At 38.4% G+C, this 19309-nt stretch overlaps 2 protein-coding genes across 3 annotated transcripts in view; one reads left to right on the top strand and one right to left on the bottom strand.

Annotated features, from left to right (window-relative positions):
- The window catches only part of LOC124260051 (brefeldin A-inhibited guanine nucleotide-exchange protein 1-like), a 49910-nt gene extending 39057 nt beyond the window's left edge, over positions 1-10853 (bottom strand). Inside the window, exons 1-8 of one of the 2 annotated variants that reach the window (XM_046694289.1) lie at positions 10631-10853; positions 10056-10086; positions 8730-8747; positions 7257-7398; positions 5608-5754; positions 2566-2745; positions 2047-2133; positions 90-150 (exon numbers count right to left, since the gene is read on the bottom strand). In XM_046694289.1, coding sequence (XP_046550245.1) covers positions 90-150; positions 2047-2133; positions 2566-2745; positions 5608-5754; positions 7257-7398; positions 8730-8747; positions 10056-10086; positions 10631-10727 — 763 coding nt within the window. In that variant the 5' untranslated portion in view covers positions 10728-10853. The remainder of the gene's footprint in view (positions 1-89; positions 151-2046; positions 2134-2565; positions 2746-5607; positions 5755-7256; positions 7399-8729; positions 8748-10055; positions 10087-10630) is intronic. The other variant, XM_046694290.1, reaches the window with a different exon arrangement.
- Positions 10854-11009: 156 nt separating this feature from the next.
- Positions 11010-19003, top strand: LOC124260064 (COP9 signalosome complex subunit 5-like). Its single transcript, XM_046694309.1, has 8 exons — positions 11010-11171; positions 12559-12793; positions 13324-13452; positions 13974-14039; positions 14961-15046; positions 15522-15633; positions 16514-16662; positions 17612-19003. Exons 1-8 carry the CDS (start codon positions 11038-11040, stop codon positions 17703-17705), a joined length of 1005 nt encoding a protein of 334 aa, XP_046550265.1. The 5' UTR covers positions 11010-11037; the 3' UTR covers positions 17706-19003.
- The last annotated feature ends 306 nt before the right edge of the window (positions 19004-19309 follow it).

Genomic DNA, 19309 nt, shown 5'->3' with positions numbered 1-19309 from the left:
TCTTGAAGATTTATTAATTATGACTACACCTCAGTGAGGTCCAGGTTATTTACATCACTCAGTTAATGTCAGTAAACACCTCTACCAACCTTGCTCTCCGTTGTTATCTGTCACATCCCTGTCTTGTTCGACGGCCTCATTCTCCTCGGTCTGAAATGAAGTTGAAGTGGATGAGTAAATGAGTGTGAGTTTAGTTTTACACTGCTTTTAGCAAAACTCCAGCAATATCACGGTGAGTGACTCCAGAATGGGCTTCAAACATTGTACCTATGCGGGGAATCGAACCCGGGTCTTTGAACGCTTTAATCACTAGGCTATGACATCACCCCGATCAGTAAGTGAACAAATGTATAATTAAACCAAATCACCTGAAACCAAACCCTTTTTAAATCATGATGTGTTGATTGTTTGTTGTTTAACTCTTTAATCTAACTTCACTATACTTAATGCTTTGTGATAGTAATCCATTTAAAAAAAAATAATGGAGGGGTTGATATCATGAGCAACTAACAGGATTTGATGGTAAGGCTTGCTGACTTGGTTGATGATGCATGTATTTGTATCCCAATTGCATAGATCTATGCTGACAATGTCAATCACTGGATCAGAACCAGTTATTTACAGACTAGTCATATCTTAACACAATGGTGAAACCCACAGTGAGTCTGGTTTTACTCCGCTTTAAAGGTCACATGCAACGCAAAACAACTTTGCAGCTTCTGATACCTTTCGGTATGGACTTACAGTAACAAATCATCAAAAATGCAAATTCAACTTATAAACTTGAAAATAGCGATGAACCCCACCACACCCCACCCCACCCTTGCAATTGTAAATCGGAGTTCAAATGATTCACTAATTTCACCCCAGCGCTGGGGTGACAAGTGGTTTCAACAGCTATGCTGTGCTGCGCTGCACCCATAGCGCATGCGCAGTGATTAGGTTTGCACGGCTTGAACCGGGAAGGCGACTCGTAAATATAAAACAGCAAGTGATGCGTGCAAGGATTATCGCTGTGGTCGAAGTTGGAGAACAAAAGATGTTTCTTGTGATTACAAGCATCTTTGGTCTGCAGTAATAAAAATACACTGGTCCCATACCTTTTCTTATATGTTTTCACATCTTGCTTTTGGGGGTTGGCAGATTTGCAAACCAAGTTTTCAAGAAAGTGTATCATTAGAAATACTAATTTCTTTGTTTAAAATTGCTCAGCTTGAAAACTGAAATGTTTTAATACATGTCTATGGAAACAGAGAAAATTATGTTGATTGTGATAAGCAGTCTCTGTCACAGACAAAACTCAATGTCTGTTTTATTGACACCTATGTGTCTGCTTGCTTGTCTGCTAATGACAATATGCAATACACAACTTCAATCATTGACCACATGCAATTTGAACACCATAAACAAAATACATTGATTTATGGCTCGTGCACCTGAGTTCTGTCTCTGTCACATTATGTAATTACACAGACAGGCAGGTGTGATACTTGTACACATGACATGTTATTATGTCTGTGGGTTGCAAACAAACAGCATCCATTTTTCTCGGATGACTGGATCGGACAGAAACCGGTGCAAACTCAGATTGTCAGTTTCAAGTCCTGCTTTGTACGAATGACAGTTTCGAATGACAGTTTCCAGCCATTGGCGGTAGTTCACCATTTGTATTTGTTCACCCAACATCTCTTCCAGGTGTTCGAGAACAGATGGAACAAACTACGGCACAGTTCACAGGTTAATGAATCAAGAACTTTGTCAGTACTTGTGCACATGCTTCTCTAACACCTGGCTGTCCCTTTCTCTCCACTCCTCCCTCGTAACAAATAGTGAACTGTGTCAATATTTTAATGATAGTTTCTTAAACAACTTTTTTGGTGGGGTCCGGAAAATTTTCAAATATAAGAAAGCTGTTGGGTATTAGTAAATGATAAACATGTATACTATTTATATTTATGTGGCAATTTTGTACAATGGTAACATTTGCAATTCATCGGTCCGTTTCTGACTCAAACGGACTGTAAGTATGGTGATCATCAGTATTACCTCTGTCTGATCCTCAGTGCCATCCCCCTTGTTAGAGACTTTGTCATTTCGACCTTTATTCTCCTGCTTTGACTGTCTCTCTTGCTCCTGGGGATAAATAAACAGCACAGACAATTAATTAACTGAAATAATGATGGATTGGAAGGTCCAAACAACAGACCACCATTTTCCACAGCAGAGATACAATGAAACTGCATCATAATACTTTGCTGATCATTATGATGTCATCTGTTACCATGATGTCACAATCAAATGACATCACTAATTTTTCTGACACTGAAGCTCAAGACCTTATCCGTGTTACTTCAGTTTACAAAAAGAAAAAGTTGGAAGAATGAATTTGGACAGTAAACAGAACCTCATCCTTGAACCTCATCCTTATATCTCAGCAACTGTTATTAATTTATATCCCATGATTCTATGCACAAAGTTTCATATACTTAGTTGAACAAGTGAGAAGAGTTGGATATTACAGTCTCAGCAGTACAGTGTTAGATATAAATCAAACTCAGTACTCACAGCTTGTGCCTCCATCCTGGAGAATATAACATTGAGCATCTGCGTGAGAGTGGCCTTGGCTGTGGTCTGGTTGACGAGGTTCTTGCTGGCCAGGTAGATATTGTAACATGTCCGCACCGTCTGTAGCACTGTACCCTCGTGTATCTCACAGGTGTTGGACGTTACCACAGTCAATAAAGCCTGCACACAAGGTAAGTCATAAAGTATATCTGTGTAGCTTTTATAACTTCTCACATGTGTGAGTTGGGTTTAACACAGGTGTGAACTGTATTAAGCAGGGTTTTATGTGATGCTCAAATGTAGAGAAAAGGTGCAGAAAAACAATTCACTGCGTTCAGAGGGATGCACAATATTATTCATTGTACCCACAACACATCTGTGACAATGTTAAGTGTTTGGTCGTTTCTTTCAGAGCAGTTACTTGCACCATTTCATCCACCAGTCCACATAATCAATGATTCATTCCAGGCTCTAAAGAAATTATCAAAACATACAGTTCTCTAAACGTTGATTCACAGGACCCTCATACTGTTTGCAAAGACTCTTAAAACTGATAATTAGGGGTCCTTGGGACCCTCATGTTTAATTTAAGTCATATCGCGGCTTGTAAGGTTAATCATGTTAATATGGGAAAACCTGAAGTGTAGTAGGTCTCAGACGTTAACCACTTAGTGGAACCGACAACCACAGGTTTGGTGCTGACAACCCAGAAACATGACAACGGCAAACCAGTCTCACTGAGTGATTGGAGGGTTAATTCTATGTCCTGTTTCAGTGAGTAGCTGTTAAAAATTAATTGACTCAACCAGAGCTACAGATAACTTTTTGGGTCATTGAGTTATGTACTCACTTGTGTTCATCTCAATTGGGTATCCTAATTTTCCTTTGAGTAACCAAATAAATTGTACCCACCTCACACAAACTTAATTGGGTATTTTGCCATTTTCCATTAATTGTAAAAATATAAGACTGCAAGTTGCCAAGTTCATGTCCTGAAATAGAACCTCTCAGTAGACCTCAGTTATTTTATCTATCCACCGGTACGTAAGCTAAGATTTGACATTTTTGTATGTATGCATGTAAGATCAAATGTATTGAGTGTTTACAAAAATTCAAGCATACCTGTACGCAATAGACCTAATAGGAATTGAGTTTTCACATAAATATTTGCGTAATTTACGCAAATACGCAGCTTATCTGTACCTGTGCTCAACATTCTATCATATCACTGTGGCCTTTGAACAATCAGTCTGGGTAAGGCCAACCAATGACTGACAGCATGAATGACTAGCCATCATCCAGGTCATACATATTATTGCGCCATCCTCATTCGTCAGCCCTTACAATGAGTTGGGTTTAACGGCGTGATATGGGAGAAAAGCCCAAATTGACGCAGGTGGCATTTTGTTCTTCAGGGAAATGCACGTAACTAGGTATGGTGCTGACAAACCTAGAAATATCACAGGGGCCAGCAGGGCTGACACCCACAATCCGGTGTGCCAAGGGAAGTAACTCTGCACAGTGAATATGGCACCTTGAATGAGTTGGCTTTATCCATTCAGAAGCAATCTTAAAACAAGGGCTATGACACTGATACAGAAAAATGGTTCACAAACCTACACATGGTCCTGAAGCCTGACAATCAGCCTAACAAGATTAATCATGTTACTAGTTTGCTACATTCATTGAAAACAATTGTTAGTTCAAGGTAGTCATCCCTCGCAGTAACACTCTCTGCGATACTGCAGATTTGGTTCAACCAGAGGGTAATCTGTGGCTCCCAATAAAAAGAAGTTGCCCAGCGATCACAGTCATACCGTTGAGCTCAGATTAATCAGTTGTAAACTGGCGAAATTCAATGCAGATTGCAATGAACAGTATTCATCGTACATATCCGTGTTTTTTCAGATGCTAAAAACATTCAGGGTTTACTTGAATAATCAGACAAACAACGGAACATCATGATAACTTATAAAAGACAACTTTATCATAAAGACATGCCATCAGCCGAGTACTTACGATGTTTGCTGTGATGCAACATACCGCATTACAGCCCGAGTAAACTTGCCATCCGAAAAAGTATGATGTCAGAATACACATCATAAAACGATCTTCCTGGATTTCATTTTATTTGATTATATTTAATCTCATTTCATTCATTAAAACTGTTTACAGTAACATTGGAGAAAACGTGTGTCAAATGGCATCACCTCATTCTATACGCTTACAACCTTAAAACAAGGCAGAAATGGGCTTCACACATTGTACTCATGTGGGAATCGAACCCGTGTCTTCACATTGTGCTTTTGTTATCTGTAAGATATCAACAGTTACTCACTGATAATGACATAGAAATAGTTATTAAATTCTTTGATGTTATGTTTTTAACTGAATCACCGGTACATTGGACCAAAACGTGTACACAGCTGATTGCTATTTCCAGCTTAGTTGAATAACAGGTAGCATAACAAGAACAACAATTCAATTATCAGGTCTAGTGATGTTTGAATGTAAGTTTGCTGTATATATATCTATTTTCATTTACAAAGGGTTTTTTTCACCTTGGATGATATGATATAGGTTTGAAAGGTCACAATATACGAAATAGCAGTTCTGTTATGTCCATGGAAAATACGATTTTACTTGGCCTTTATTCCAGTTACCTGTATTGCAATAGAGATGATAGATATTGGGATTTAAGTGACAATGATTGACACTGATTGCACAGGCCAGGCAGATACCACTTTCAGCACGAGAAATTTTCAACATTATTCAACATTGTCATTTGCACCATTGTCATGGATAGAGGGGAGATAATATGTGAGAGTAAAGTTATATTTTGGAATGTTTGATGTTTTTAAACAATATCAATTCAATCTATAATAATGAAACTTGTATTTGTTTCCGAGGAACACAGTAAATATACTGCAATATGTATTTTGAAAAGTGAGTGAGTGAGTTTAGTTTTACACATCTTTTAGCAATATTCCAATATTCTTGCATCCTTAGTACATCAGTCCACGAGTACAGTTCACTACCTACCTTAATTATTTGCAGCTGTACTCCCTCGTCTGTCTGCGGTCCGTGAAAACACCCGCATATTGTCTCAACTATCCTGTCTATAAGTCTTTTGCCAGGAGTTGTAGTGTCAGGGACATTTCCAGTGAGGTGGCCATATGCTATCAGTTTCTGGAAGAGACAATACAGATATCACTCTGAGAGTGAGTGAGTGAGTTTAGTTTTATTCCACAGTCAGCAATATTCCAGCTATATGGCGGCGGTCTGTAAATAATTGAGTCTGGAGCAGACAATCCAGTGATCAACACCATGAACATCGATCTGCGCCATTGGGAACCGATGACATGTGTCAACCAAGTCAGCGAGCCTGACCACTAGATCCCATTAGTTGCTTTTTACGACAAGCATGGGTTACTGATGATCAATATTCTAATCTGGATCTTCACTGGTTATCACTTTCAGAGATCTCTCACTGATCACTGACTGATTGCAATGGTCTAACTCAAGATGAAATAATCACGACAGACAGAAAGACAGATACCCACGCACACTACTTTCTGGAGAGTACGAGGGACGTTCATTAAAGATTTCCCCTGACCCACTTCTGACAGACTTGGACAAACATAGGCACCACCAAGAGTTACTCACTTTCCCCATCATTTTATGCAACTCTGAACGCCTTGTTTGTAAAAAGCTGTGAGTTGAGCCTCAAGCCATGACTTCCCTTTGGAAAAAGTGCATCATGGGTTGAGCCTCAAAAATGACTTCAAGGTTGACTTCAGATGGTGTTTCATCATGTGGAAGGATTTCATGGCCAAGCGTGCTTCCTTCAATAAGTTGTGGACTGGGGCATTGTCTTGCCGGAGACGGACTCTCTGGTCAGCATGCTGTGCCTTTTGAGTTTGATACCTTCTTGCAATTTATGCAGTAGTGAAGCATAGTAAGTCCCAGTGATTGTGGTACCGTTTGCCAGGAAATCCGTCATCACTACTTCATGCTGGTCCCAAAAGACAGTGAGCATGACCTTTCCTGCAGAGGATTGAACCCTTGCCTTCTTTGGGGGTGGTGAGTCAAAATGCTTCCACTGCATAGACTGGACTTTAGTCTCGGGGTCATAGTGATGAACCCTTGTTTCATTCTGTGTGTCAAGTCTGTCAAAAAAGGCTTCCTGGTTTTCTTGGCACATGTGCAAAAGAGCCTTTGAGCAATCGACCCGTTCCTGCTTCTGAAAAGGAGTGAACAGCCTGGGAATCCACTGTGCACACTCCTTATGCAAATGGTTATGAATGATTTTTTCCACAGACCCTACACTTATCTTGACATTTTGGTCTAAGAGGCGAACAGTTATACATCAGTCGTCTAAAATGGCAGCCTCAACTTGCTGGATGGTGTCTTCATCAATGGCGGAATGGGGACGCCCAGGAATGGGAGCATTTTCAACAGATGTTCGGCCACACTTCAACTGGCGATGCCAGTGTTTTACACGTCTTCAGATGGGGCATCATCCCCATAAGTTTCTTTCATTTCCATCGGCCCTCCCAATTTCCCTCTGCCGCGGACTTACTTTTTCAAACAAAACCTTGGAGTCGGTTTTGATCCTTCACATATAACACACTTTACATAACAATGATGGCAAGAACTTTCAAGTTTAATGAACCAAATAAAGCACCAACCTGTAGGCAGTCGAGAGCTGCATTCACAATGCGGGGACATTTTGACTGACATGCTAGCTCAAATGGTAGAAAGTACTTGTCGGCTTCCACAAACCCTGCCTTTTTGGGCATCGGCAGGGCTGATGAAGATGTGTTCTCCACACTGAAGACAAAAACACCGCTGATGATATAAGTCATGGCCAGTACACTGCTAACCAGTTTAATTACAAGCACAAACCAGTTTCAGATTTCTTAAGCAGCTGAACAGGATATTATCATTTTCCCCTTAAGCTATTATTCATGTTAGGTAATACTGACATAACATGGCAGATAATTCTCAAATCATAATTACACGATGCCATTTAGAAAGTATGTTATAGTTGGGATTACACATTCTTAGTAGAGATTCTAGAACTTTTGTTGGGTTGAGTCCCATCCAGGATTTGAACTCACCCCTGACCCAGGCACCTAATCACCAGCATACAAAGTCATCCGCCTAACCTGCTTCCCGCTTTGGAAGTCGCGGTGGCTGAGCAGGTTAGGCTGCTGCTGACTTTTCGAACCCACACCCTCAGAGCCAGGCACCTATTCGCCAGCACACAAAGTCATCTGCCTAACCTGCTTGCCGCTTGTGGACGTCGCGGTGGCTCAGCGGGTTAGGCTGCTGACTTTGTGTGCTGCCGATTAGGTGCCTGACTCTGAGGGTGTGGGTTCGAATCCTGGATAGGAATCAACCCAACAAAAGTACTAGAATCTGTACTTTACTAAGAAAGTGTAATCCCAAACACAACATATGTTATATTAGCATCGTAGTTAAAATCGAAATCAAAGAGGCAGTAACAGATTAAATAACGAATATCTGATGTGTCTGACATAAATAAAAGTATAGAAGGCAATTATTCAAACACATATATCATTGCATAGTGACCATGTCCACACACATTTCAAAATAACTGTCTTCAGGTTTTTTATAATAAACTTCATTAAAGACATCTACATCTATATCATTTAATGTCTACTAATCTGAAAACAATCAACACCCAAACGCAAGGCAGAAAGTTACCTAACTTGATGAAGATAAAAGCCGGCAGTCAAAACTAATCACTCTAACCATATCAATGATATCAAATAAGATAAACGTAAGCATGAATTGATATTCATCAACATAAATGCAAATGAATGGTGATTATCACCAAATAGCTATGACTACTTCCGGCTGATATCTTTTCCAATCACCCAAAACTGGAACTAAAATAACAACCTTACAAGATTGTCAACATGCATCTGAGAATAAAGGCAGCTGTACACATGTTGACAAGACTATCCATTAAGCTGAAGACTTGCAGAATTGGTCATGCTCCTCCAAACCAATGCTTCCCAGGTACGAAGCCTGGCATTGGTAATGCGTATATGTATTTGTCCTTCGGAGTCACAAACATAGTTGGGAAATAACTTAAAGAGATGAAATATAGACAGACTATAGACATCACTTACTTTTTCCTACGAAATGTTCTGAAATTTGAAATTCCTCCATGTACATTTGTACTATTGCTGAAAATTTCTGTAATGATCTGGGAATCTCTGCAAAATTTTGATTCATTAAATCATTTGCTGAGCTCAGTCCAAGTAATTACTTGATCCTTGCACCTTCAATTATTCAGGATTCCAGTAATCCATCTATATGAAGGCAGCCCGTACAAAATCAAGTCTTGCCCAGACAATCCACTGATTCACATGAGCACATTAATACAATTGGGATACAATGACCACCTGATGTCAACAGTTGCCTTTTATTACAACTTGTTTGAGACCATTTCTAACCACAGGGATTTATCCAGGATTTCAAACTAAGTGACATTGGCTTGCAATTTTGGAAAGTGTATTGTGAAAATTTTGACTTTTTATTTTTAGGCTATTTATTTTAGAATTTTTTTGAATATAGGTAATTTTAACATTCAACTTGTGAACTTTCGCTCTTCTTTTCTGCAGAGTTGGGGCTGAATGTCAGTCTATGAACATGTCTAGATAAATCCCTGAACCAGTATCTTCATGACTTAATGATTATGTCAACACACTGGCAAGTGAATGTGCTGACAAATGATGTTTTAAAATCATGATAACAACATTTCTTTCACCATCACTCTTCTGATTTCATAATTGAAATAGACATGATAATACTGCACTCTTGATGAAATATGGATTCTTTCATCAACATTATTTAGAAAGCGATCAGGGTGTACCTTGTGCAGGGATAGAAAATAGCAGCATCACTAGCTAAGTGGAATTTGAGGAATTCTAAGAGGGTTCTAGAATATCATTTACATCTGATTTTCATTTGTCCTTGCTATTTATTTGGAATATTTTTGTGTGGTTAAATTATGTACCTGAATATTTGAGAAATGTTTTTAAATTGGAGTATCAGTAAGCATGGGTAAGACCCATTACATGTTCTTGAGAATTTAAGTCTGAACACATATTGTTACGTTACCATCTTTGGGATACCTCTGTCTGCGACCCTAGCCACAAGAGAAACCAAAGTCAGTTCAAAATCTGTTTTGCTTTCTAAACTCAGCAAATACCACACCCTTTAGTAACACTGAAATGTACTGAAAATGATGCCAAAAGCAATGGAACTTTTTTGCACAGACTCTTTCTAAGTATGCATGGATACTTGACCAATGAGGCAGTTGAGAGAATTGCTTAACTTCTACATGGGCACAAACAATATAACCAGGTAAGTTCTGATTCTAATACAGCTTGAAGCAATTCTGTTTCATGTGATCAAATCAGAAAAAACATGAGTAATCTCGCAGAACTCACCTCTGGTCTTTCTGGTCATTTTTTAACTCCTCTGAAAAAACAATATTGAAAGATTTGATCATGGTCAAGAAGTGTTGGACAAGGTGCTTTAGTTTCCTATTGTCATTAATTACAATTAATAACCATTGAAAACAATTCATTCTAGGCTTAGGCTTCAAGATACAGAATCAAAGGTTACAATTGCCAATATAACATCGATTTCTAACAATATTTGAGGATAATAGTGTTATGAGGTAGTTCAGATATACACGGTATTAATACTGTAGGAATTTAAAATGGTGCTATACGAGGGTTACAACACAACAAAATGGTTTGTGCGATGAAAACACCGACACACGGTTCGTTGCACACTGACAGGTGTTGACAAATGTCACCGACAAATACACACATCTTGGGCTCTTCCGCTTTCGTGTAGCGTTTACATTCACTACCAGCTTTGTTTCACATACTCCAAACATCCGAAGGCATGTACAGTGGAGAAAAAGCGGTATGAAATAAGTCAACATCCATTATTCGATGGACGACAGTGATATCTGTCATTGGCATTTGTCAAAATAATATGCACAAAAACTCACCAAGTGCCACCTCACAAGCCCGTTTCAGTTGAGAATGATGAGCCTTTCTAATTTCTTTGTCAGTTAGAATCTTCTCAAGTGCACGAGTCAAAAACATATTGTAAGCTTCCAAATGCCGCCTTTATTACATCAAACGGCACACATGAGCGTGTATCATTTTCTAATACCGGTCACACCTCTAAACAACTTTCACGTAGGACTAATCGTCATCCGCCATGCTGGAGATCACGTGACCCATGGACAACACTATTTTCTATCTTTTAAAACTTTATAAACAGTTATGTTTTTTAAAACATTAATAGGGAAATGCTGTGAATAAAAACGTCCATAAAATAATTTTATAATGTAAATCGGATCGGGTTTTTTGACCGAGACTGCCTTAGTTGCTGCTGAACAGTCGAAGCAAAATGGACTCTAAAAATGCACAGAAAACTTGGGAGCTCAGCAATAGCGTCGAAAGTGTTAATAGCACAGATGATATTTACCGCTATGACAACAAGCAACAGCAAGATATATTAACAGCAAAACCCTGGGAAAGGGAGTAAGTATGAGCTACAAAAGGATATCAGAGAAAAAACGAATAAGCAGTTTGGTGAACACTCTAAGTTAGTTGTATGTCCAGTTCTCGATCACCGGATGAGTCAGTGTCTATAGATTTGTGCATATGCTGATTATATTTGACTGTCAAAGCATGAAAGAACAAGTGGTCCTTACAACTGGAGAACATGATGAGAATTTATAGTGAGATATGTGCATAAAGCCTTGGTTCCTTGGTTGTGGATACCCGTGAAGATCCGGGTTAGAATTGGTCTTCAGCAACCCAGGCTTGTCGTAAGCCTAAGAATAAGGGGCGACTAACGGTATCGTGTGGTCAGGCTCGCTGACTTAGTTGACACACTTCATCGTATATCCAAAATGCATAGATCGATGATTGTGCTGTTGATCACTGGGTTGTCAGTTCCAGATTTGATTATCTACAGATACATATATAGCTGGAATATTGCGTGTAGGAACAAACCAACCAGCCAACCAACCTTGGAGTTGGAAGTGGTCATGAAAAAAGTTCTTGATGAACTACCAGCTGAATACATTCTAATATAAATCAAATCTTTTACTGCGATATGATACCCCTGTGTGTGAAGTTACAAGTACACATCAACATGAGTCATGTCAGGTGAACTCTCTTTCATGTCTATCAGCAATCAGTGGCAAGGTTTCTTAATTCTTGGAATGAGTCAATGAGGCATTCAGACATCATGAAGGAACATATCTGATTTTGTTCCTGGCTTTTGTTTCTTATAGCTGTCAAGAATCGAGGAGGTGTGATTGCAGAAAAAAGTTGTGCTGTAATATTGCTGTTGTTAGTTTTTACATCCTGTCGTTTATGAGTTCCATGGCCTTGACACAAAAGGTTAAACAGTCTTGATCTTGTTGCAGAGAGGTAGTAACACTCGAAATACTAAACAAGTGGAATCTAAAATGCGAATTCATCTCAATGCAAGTGTGGATTGTCACTGTTTGAAGGGAAACATAGGACAAATGGTTTTGCTTTTGTTTCATTACTGCAACTGGTGTTTAGTAAGTATCAAACACTGACTGGTTTTGTAATTTTGTTAGATCTTGTTTTTTCATATGAAGCCCTTTTCTGTTGTCCCCCGCCATGATATTGCTGGAATATTGCTAAAAGTGGCGCAAAACCATACTCACTCAGCTGACAGCATGATTAAGATAAACAGTTAAGTTTTCATTTACGCTTCGGGTCATATATATGGTGCTTGGGGCAGTGAAATTAAGGAGGATCACAGAAAAATAGTACATCGGACAAGGGGGAAAATTTGGTGAGGTCAGCCAAAAAGCATCATATAGATTAGTGCTAGAAGTAGACATGAAGTTAGCACACATTGAAACAATGAGTATTCTTTTTTCAGTCCCCACTATTTCAAGCACATCAAGATATCTGCTCTGGCTCTGCTGAAGATGGTGATGCATGCAAGGTCAGGGGGTAATCTGGAAGTGATGGGGCTGCTTCTTGGAAAAACTGATGGCAACACAATGATTGTCATGGATGGTGTAGCTCTCCCAGTGGAAGGAACCGAGACTAGAGTGAACGCTCAGGCTCAGGCGTATGAATACATGGCTGCTTACACTGAAGCTGCCAAGCAGGTAGATAAGAACACCAATGATTGGTTATCTCCCATTTCAGTCTATTCATACTTTTGAATGTAGTGTATGTTTTAAAACTGTTGCTCTTTAAAAAAACAGGAATGAGTGGTAATTTGCAACATAACACTAAAACCTGTTTCCAATGAAGATGGTGACTGATTTTGGTCTTATGAAGTATATATACATTTATGTTAGATTCATAAAAATCAGACAAGACTTGGATGACAAAAGTTAGAATTGGAATTTCAAAGGAAAGGCTGTTTCATGGGGACCTGATAAGGGTTCAGGAATCCGGTGATCCATAATTTGTTTATTTTTGTTTTCCTAATGAGTGATGACTGAAAATACTTATTTTAAGTCCAATTCCATGTCTGTCGCGATATCCTTTCAGAAAGCTGCCCAGAGTTTGAAAAGACATATTTTTGTGGCTAAAGTCAGTTTCTTTGGGTGTGTTCTGTATTTATGGTACCCCTAAATCCTGGGTGTATATGAGAGTCATCTACCATTGTGTCCTTGTGCTTTCATCCCAGGTTGCCAGACTTGAGAATGCTATAGGATGGTACCACAGTCACCCTGGTTACGGATGCTGGTTGTCTGGTATTGATGTCAGCACTCAGATGTTGAACCAGCAGTTCCAGGAACCATTTGTAGCTATTGTGGTAAGTGTTCAGATCAAAGGTCTCTGCTCAGAATACACTGTTATTTCAAACCAGGTGTTTTCTTAAATGAGACAAGCTGTAATTGATGGGAACAAAGATAAAGATAGTGTCTGATGGATTACATTGTTCCAAGCTGACCATACCATCGAACACTTAGAAAACTCTTTCGCAAAACATCGTATAATATATGATTGTCAAACTTTTAGAAACTTAAACCATAACATACTGACATGATAAGACAGATTCTGTTTTTTATAGTATAGCAAAGTATATCAATTGGATATAATGAGTTCCTTATAAGATATGTTACTTTTGACATGTGTATTAGGATATATTTGGAAAATATTTTTCGTATAATACATACATACATATATTTAACCATTTGACGTGTATTCCAAAATACTTCATATATTACCATGACTACTTGTTTCAATTTGTAATGGTTGTATTTGTTTGGTGGTTGATATTGATTTCAGTAGTACTGCCATGTTCCAAGACTTACAGTGACTGTTGTTTTGTAGATTGACCCTGTGAGAACTATATCTGCTGGTAAAGTCAACATTGGAGCGTTCAGAACATACCCCAAGGTGAGTGGAATATGTGGTGTCATTACTGTATTATCTTTGTGATTAAGGTGTCAGATTAACTTGGTTGTGGAGCTGTGACAACTGTAGTGTTGTGTTGACTTTGTGCGCTCTGTGGATTAATCATTTCATACCAGTCTAAGAACACCACACGTTGCCAGTCCTCTTAATTCAGTTTACTAGTTGACATGCAAAGTGTAACTGAGACACATTCATCTCCACACACAATCATTCCTGAAATAACTATTAGAACACAAAACTCAATGAAACTAACATTCATTTACAACTGTGAACATCACCTGTACGAATCACATGCTATCATAACAACGAAAGTACTTCCGATCTGAGAGTTATCTCCCTTACATCAATAGGCTATTCAACAGATCTGAATGAAGTGATGATTGAACTGAGTGAGTGGTTCACTATTTTGCAGCTGAAATGATGCACTTCTACCATTTTAAAGAACTTTGATAATGTGTTTTAAATGGCAGCTTGCCCAAGATATTTTGGTGATTGCCTTTCCAGTTACCTGTATAACAAATCTATCCATTGCCATCAGTTTTGATGTGTATATGAAAGTTCAGATGAAGTCTGATGATACTGCCATTTGTTTGAATTGTTTAACTTCAACTGTCATTATATTTACATACTAGAAAATTATATTTTACTTTCCTTAAACATGTCCAAATAAACTGATTACCATGTGAAGCTCATGAGGTGACACTACAGGTCAGACTAATAAGTCATTTCCACATCCCAGCTTGTGAACTCACTTCAAAATACACAGAAATATTTTAATGAAATGATAATAATCAGGTTGTGGTATTCTGAATTGGAATTTGTAAGATCTGATGGATGTTGTAACTCTGACATGCTCAGAATATTCTGTTTCAGCATCATAATACACTGAATTCCTTTCTTCAGGGTTACAAACCTCCAGATGAGACCCCCTCCGAGTACCAGACTATCCCACTGAACAAGATTGAAGATTTTGGTGTGCATTGTAAACAGTAAGTGTTCATCAGTTACTATACTCATGTTGAACAGTAATAACTTCAGAATGGGAGTTGGTCATTGACTAAATTGGCTAAACCTTAGCATTCAGCAAACTGTTCTCAGCCAAGGGGAGGTAATTTCATCACTTGCTTGATAACAGTGTTAGAACCTACACCGAAACGTCGCTCTCACAGCAATAAAGAAGTTGTTCATCCATATATTGTTATCCTTCCTCACTGCTCCAACTTCTAAATGCCTCTCAAAGAAGGAGGTAATTTCAAATCGATGCAATTCAGATTATCTCCCTTGACTATAATTGCCAGAATGAAGCTGTCAAATTGACTTAACCTGATCAATGTGCACATTCAAGTTTGTTGATGTCTACTTTGTTTTCCCTAACATCTTCTGTTGTTTGTTTTTAGTTTGATTGACTCAACATAGCGTCACCACTATTATAGCCATTGTCAAGTAATAAAATTCATGTTTCAGCTACTATTCACTTGAGATATCCTACTTCAAATCAGCTTTAGATCGACGTCTGTTGGAGTCACTGTGGAATAAGTACTGGGTCAACACACTCAGCTCTTCCAGTCTTCTCACAGTGAGTAAATGGGGATTGGTTGATCAAAATGGCCAAAATAAACGAGAAGTGATTTTACAGGTTCCTGGCAGTTGTGTTTAATTCATTCTTTTCAGTCACATATTGTTGGACATACACAATCAGTGACAACATCTGTTGAGTTTACATGCTAAAATATCTTCAAGGGGATCGATCTGGTAGAGTATTATGTGAATAAATGGGATTTTAATCAATGTATATTACAAAATAAAATATGTTTTAAGACCTCTATTGCAAATTTGCAGAATCAGTTAGGATGGGTATCATGTGTAGATGTGTTTGTTGTCTGACACTGCAACAGCAATATCCAGCTATATGATGATGGCTTATGATAATTGATTCTGAACCTGATGATCCAGTGATCATGAGCAAGTCAATGCCAGCGAGTAAAATGACCTTGACCAGTGGTTTCATGTGTTACCTCTTACAACAAGTAGGGTAGCCTAGTGGTTAAAGCGTTTAACCCGAAGACCCAGGTTCAATTCCCCACATGGGTACAATGTGTGAAGTCCATTTGTGGTGTCTCCCATCGTGATTTTGCTGGAATATTGCTAAAGCGGCGGAAAACTAAACTCACTCTTACAACAAGCATAGGTTACTGGGGATCACTTCTAACCTAGAAACTTAATACAGGACAGATACAGTCAAGATGGGTAGCTTTCATGTCTGATTATTAAAGTGAAGCAAAATTTGAGGAAGGAGATGGACATGGTAGAAACTCACATAATTAGTTAAGTAATAGCTATTGTCAATGGGTTTTTTTATGTCAATTTTGATTTATCCTTGTGTTGCCAATCATTTACAAACTGAAATGAAGATGATGCTTCTTGTATTCTGTGAAACCGTGTTCTCTTGTTGCCAGAATGCTGACTACATGACTGGTCAGATTTACGACCTGTCGGACAAGCTGGAGCAGTCAGAGGCCCAGCTGGGGAGAGGGGGCTTCATGCTCGGGATGGACACGCATGAGAAAAAGTCGGAGGACAAGCTACTCAAGGCAACCAAAGATGGGTGAGTGTTGTTGAAGAGACTATAGGGATCAGCATAAGGCCATAGAATATTTATTCTGGATTTTGATTCCTACCTGCCTTACTACGCCTCACATGTTGTCCCAAAATACCTCCATTTTATCGCCATAGGTGTTGACTTACTTCTATAATTGAATTACTTTACAACTTTACAACTGTGATATTGGCTCTTTTATGTCAGCCCTTATCATCTTATCCAGAAATCCTGCATTTTTATTTTGGGAATGCCTATTGTGTTAGTGTTTGAAACTGAACACATGATTCTATGGATCCTTTGCTAATATAAACAATTTAAGGTTTACGGAGTCCTGAGATTCAATACTGTGTGAACAAAGCTCAAGGACACTTCATTTCAATCACTATTTATTAATGATTCAGTTAAAGGGAGATAACTATTTACTGCCAGACATTGTACCATCTAGAAAAATTAGTTCTGACAGTTTCATTTAGAATGGTACAGTCCAGTTGAATGGAGTATGAATACATGACACGTTTAAAGGATAACAACTTCTTCTTATTTTTCATATAACATTTCAGAGCTAATTCTTGTGCCTTCATCAGGTGAAGGAACATCAGTTCACCTGATAATGGCCCAACCACTACTGAAGGAACACCCGTTCACCTGATGAAGGTGCAAGAATTAGCTCTGAAACATCGTTAAGAGAATAAAAAGAAGTTGTTGTCCATAAACTGTGTCATTCATGTTCTTCCAACTCGTCCATGCCTTTCAAGAACTGATTGGAGTAGTATTTTAGGACTTGTGACATTTGTTACAGAGAATGGAGTGACCAACATGATAATTATACACAAAAATGGTTTTGTGTTATGCATTCCCTTAATTGAGAGACAAATGTGTTGCCATGGTAACATTTTAGTATGTTGTGTCTGTGGTATACATGTGTGAAAGTACAAGGTCTCTTCTACTGTTTCAGGTGCAAGACCACCATTGAGGCTATTCATGGTCTCATGTCACAGGTTATTAAAGACCGACTGTTCAACCAGGTCCATTTACCCTCCCCTCAGTGAAGTGACCGAGTCTTTGCTACAGATGTATATAAATTGATGGGGTCTCCTTGTATTGGGGAACCATGTACTGCGCCATTATTTTGTTTGCAGATCACCAAAGTTTATGAACATGAACTCGCTGCAAATTACTGAAATGGAACAACTTTTGAAGATAATACATGCAGATGGGGGGGGGGGCACATAGTTATGTTTGATGCTTAATTACTGTATTCTCAGACTTGATGACATATACATGAGAGACCAAAAACTTAGTCTTGTCTGTAAGTTTTCCTTTGCTATATTAAGTTTTCTTTTGGTAAATATGATGAAGCTAGGTGAGTTTCTTGCATATATATATATATAAATGAGTAAATGACAAACTTTACCACACAATCTTTAGTTTGTATGTATTTGAGTAGGACTCCGGACCTCCATCGCTCAGTTTACCATTGGCTATAAACACTAGGATGGGTCCAATTTTACTGTCCATTGGTGTCAGGATTTACATATAAGTAAAGTGTATGATTGGTAATTGTTTTTCTTGAGTACGGGAAATAAAGTGTCAAGATAAACATAAAATGATCTGATCGTGCACACACTAAAGTTTATTCTTACTCAAACACACACAAGTCAGAAGGAATACATGGGTAAGTGATTTGTAGTGTCATTATACCAGCCATTCACCCAGGTGAAGTTTGCCAGTGAGTGGTATGTATGAGGGAGGAAAGTTTGCAAGTACTTACCTACTTCCGTACACCATTGAGCTTGTAATCTCAGTGGTTTGAGACATCCGCCCTGGCATCTTGTAAAGACTGACCCCAGGAACCTATCAGTGTGGGGCTACAGTTCTACCCCAGGAACCTATCAGTGTGGGGCTACAGTTCTCACTTTTTTCTCCTATTAATCTAGGGTTTAAGTTTCTGCTGTTCTTCTATTTTATGTCAGGGGTTTCAGTTCTTGATTGTCTTCTATGACAAATTAAGGAAAAATTAAACCATTCTGGTGAACTTATGTGAATTGCAATAATTATTTCAATGTGGCATAAGATACAGTTCAGAAAATGTATCACTTTTTGAGTGTCACCACAAGATCTTGTGATTATTAATTAACACTTGTGATTTTAGCGAACATCAGTTGTCAAAAAACTGGAAAAGATCAGGGCCTCATTTTAATGCAAAAAGTTCCATATATGTTGTGTCTCATCCCATGAAAACAGTTCCTTTTATTGTGAAAATGTGCTATTGTTCCAACTTTCCAATTTAAAGTGTACTTGTACAGAAAGTGCTGTCAAATGTTGACAATAAATACTTAAACTATGATATTTTGTATGCATTGTCTTTATGTCAATAAGTGGTTGTGATTGGTACTTGTGTACTTGGATCATCCCCTTGATGCAAGCATCCAGCCAAGGGGAGATAACTCGTTTTTACTTCTATAATACATTGTTGACATGTTTGTATCTTGAGACCTCTTACCATAGATTTCAGGTGTGAATTTGGGCATGCAAGGTTTGATACGATAATAATGGAACAAGAATTCACCTTGCAGGAATTTCTTTTAATATGCCCCATAAATTGACACAATGACATGTTATCATATCATATCATGGTGTGTTGGCTTGACGT

Source organism: Haliotis rubra, unplaced genomic scaffold (genome assembly GCF_003918875.1).
Source record: "Haliotis rubra isolate DU_JTF1 unplaced genomic scaffold, ASM391887v1 Scf75, whole genome shotgun sequence".
NCBI classification, from domain to species: Eukaryota; Metazoa; Mollusca; class Gastropoda; order Lepetellida; family Haliotidae; genus Haliotis; species Haliotis rubra.
This window is presented reverse-complemented; position numbering and strand designations above follow the sequence as displayed.

What these genes read in the sequence shown, in the direction of transcription:
- LOC124260064 (XM_046694309.1), top strand. Translation starts at nt 11,038, where the DNA reads ATGGACTCTAAAAATGCACAGAAAACTTGGGAGCTCAGCAATAGCGTC. An exon ending in AACCATTTGTAGCTATTGTG is followed by an intron (nt 13,453 to 13,973) that starts GTAAGTGTTCAG and finishes GTTGTTTTGTAG; the next exon opens with ATTGACCCTGTGAGAACTAT. An exon ending in GCTCTTCCAGTCTTCTCACA is followed by an intron (nt 15,634 to 16,513) that starts GTGAGTAAATGG and finishes TCTTGTTGCCAG; the next exon opens with AATGCTGACTACATGACTGG.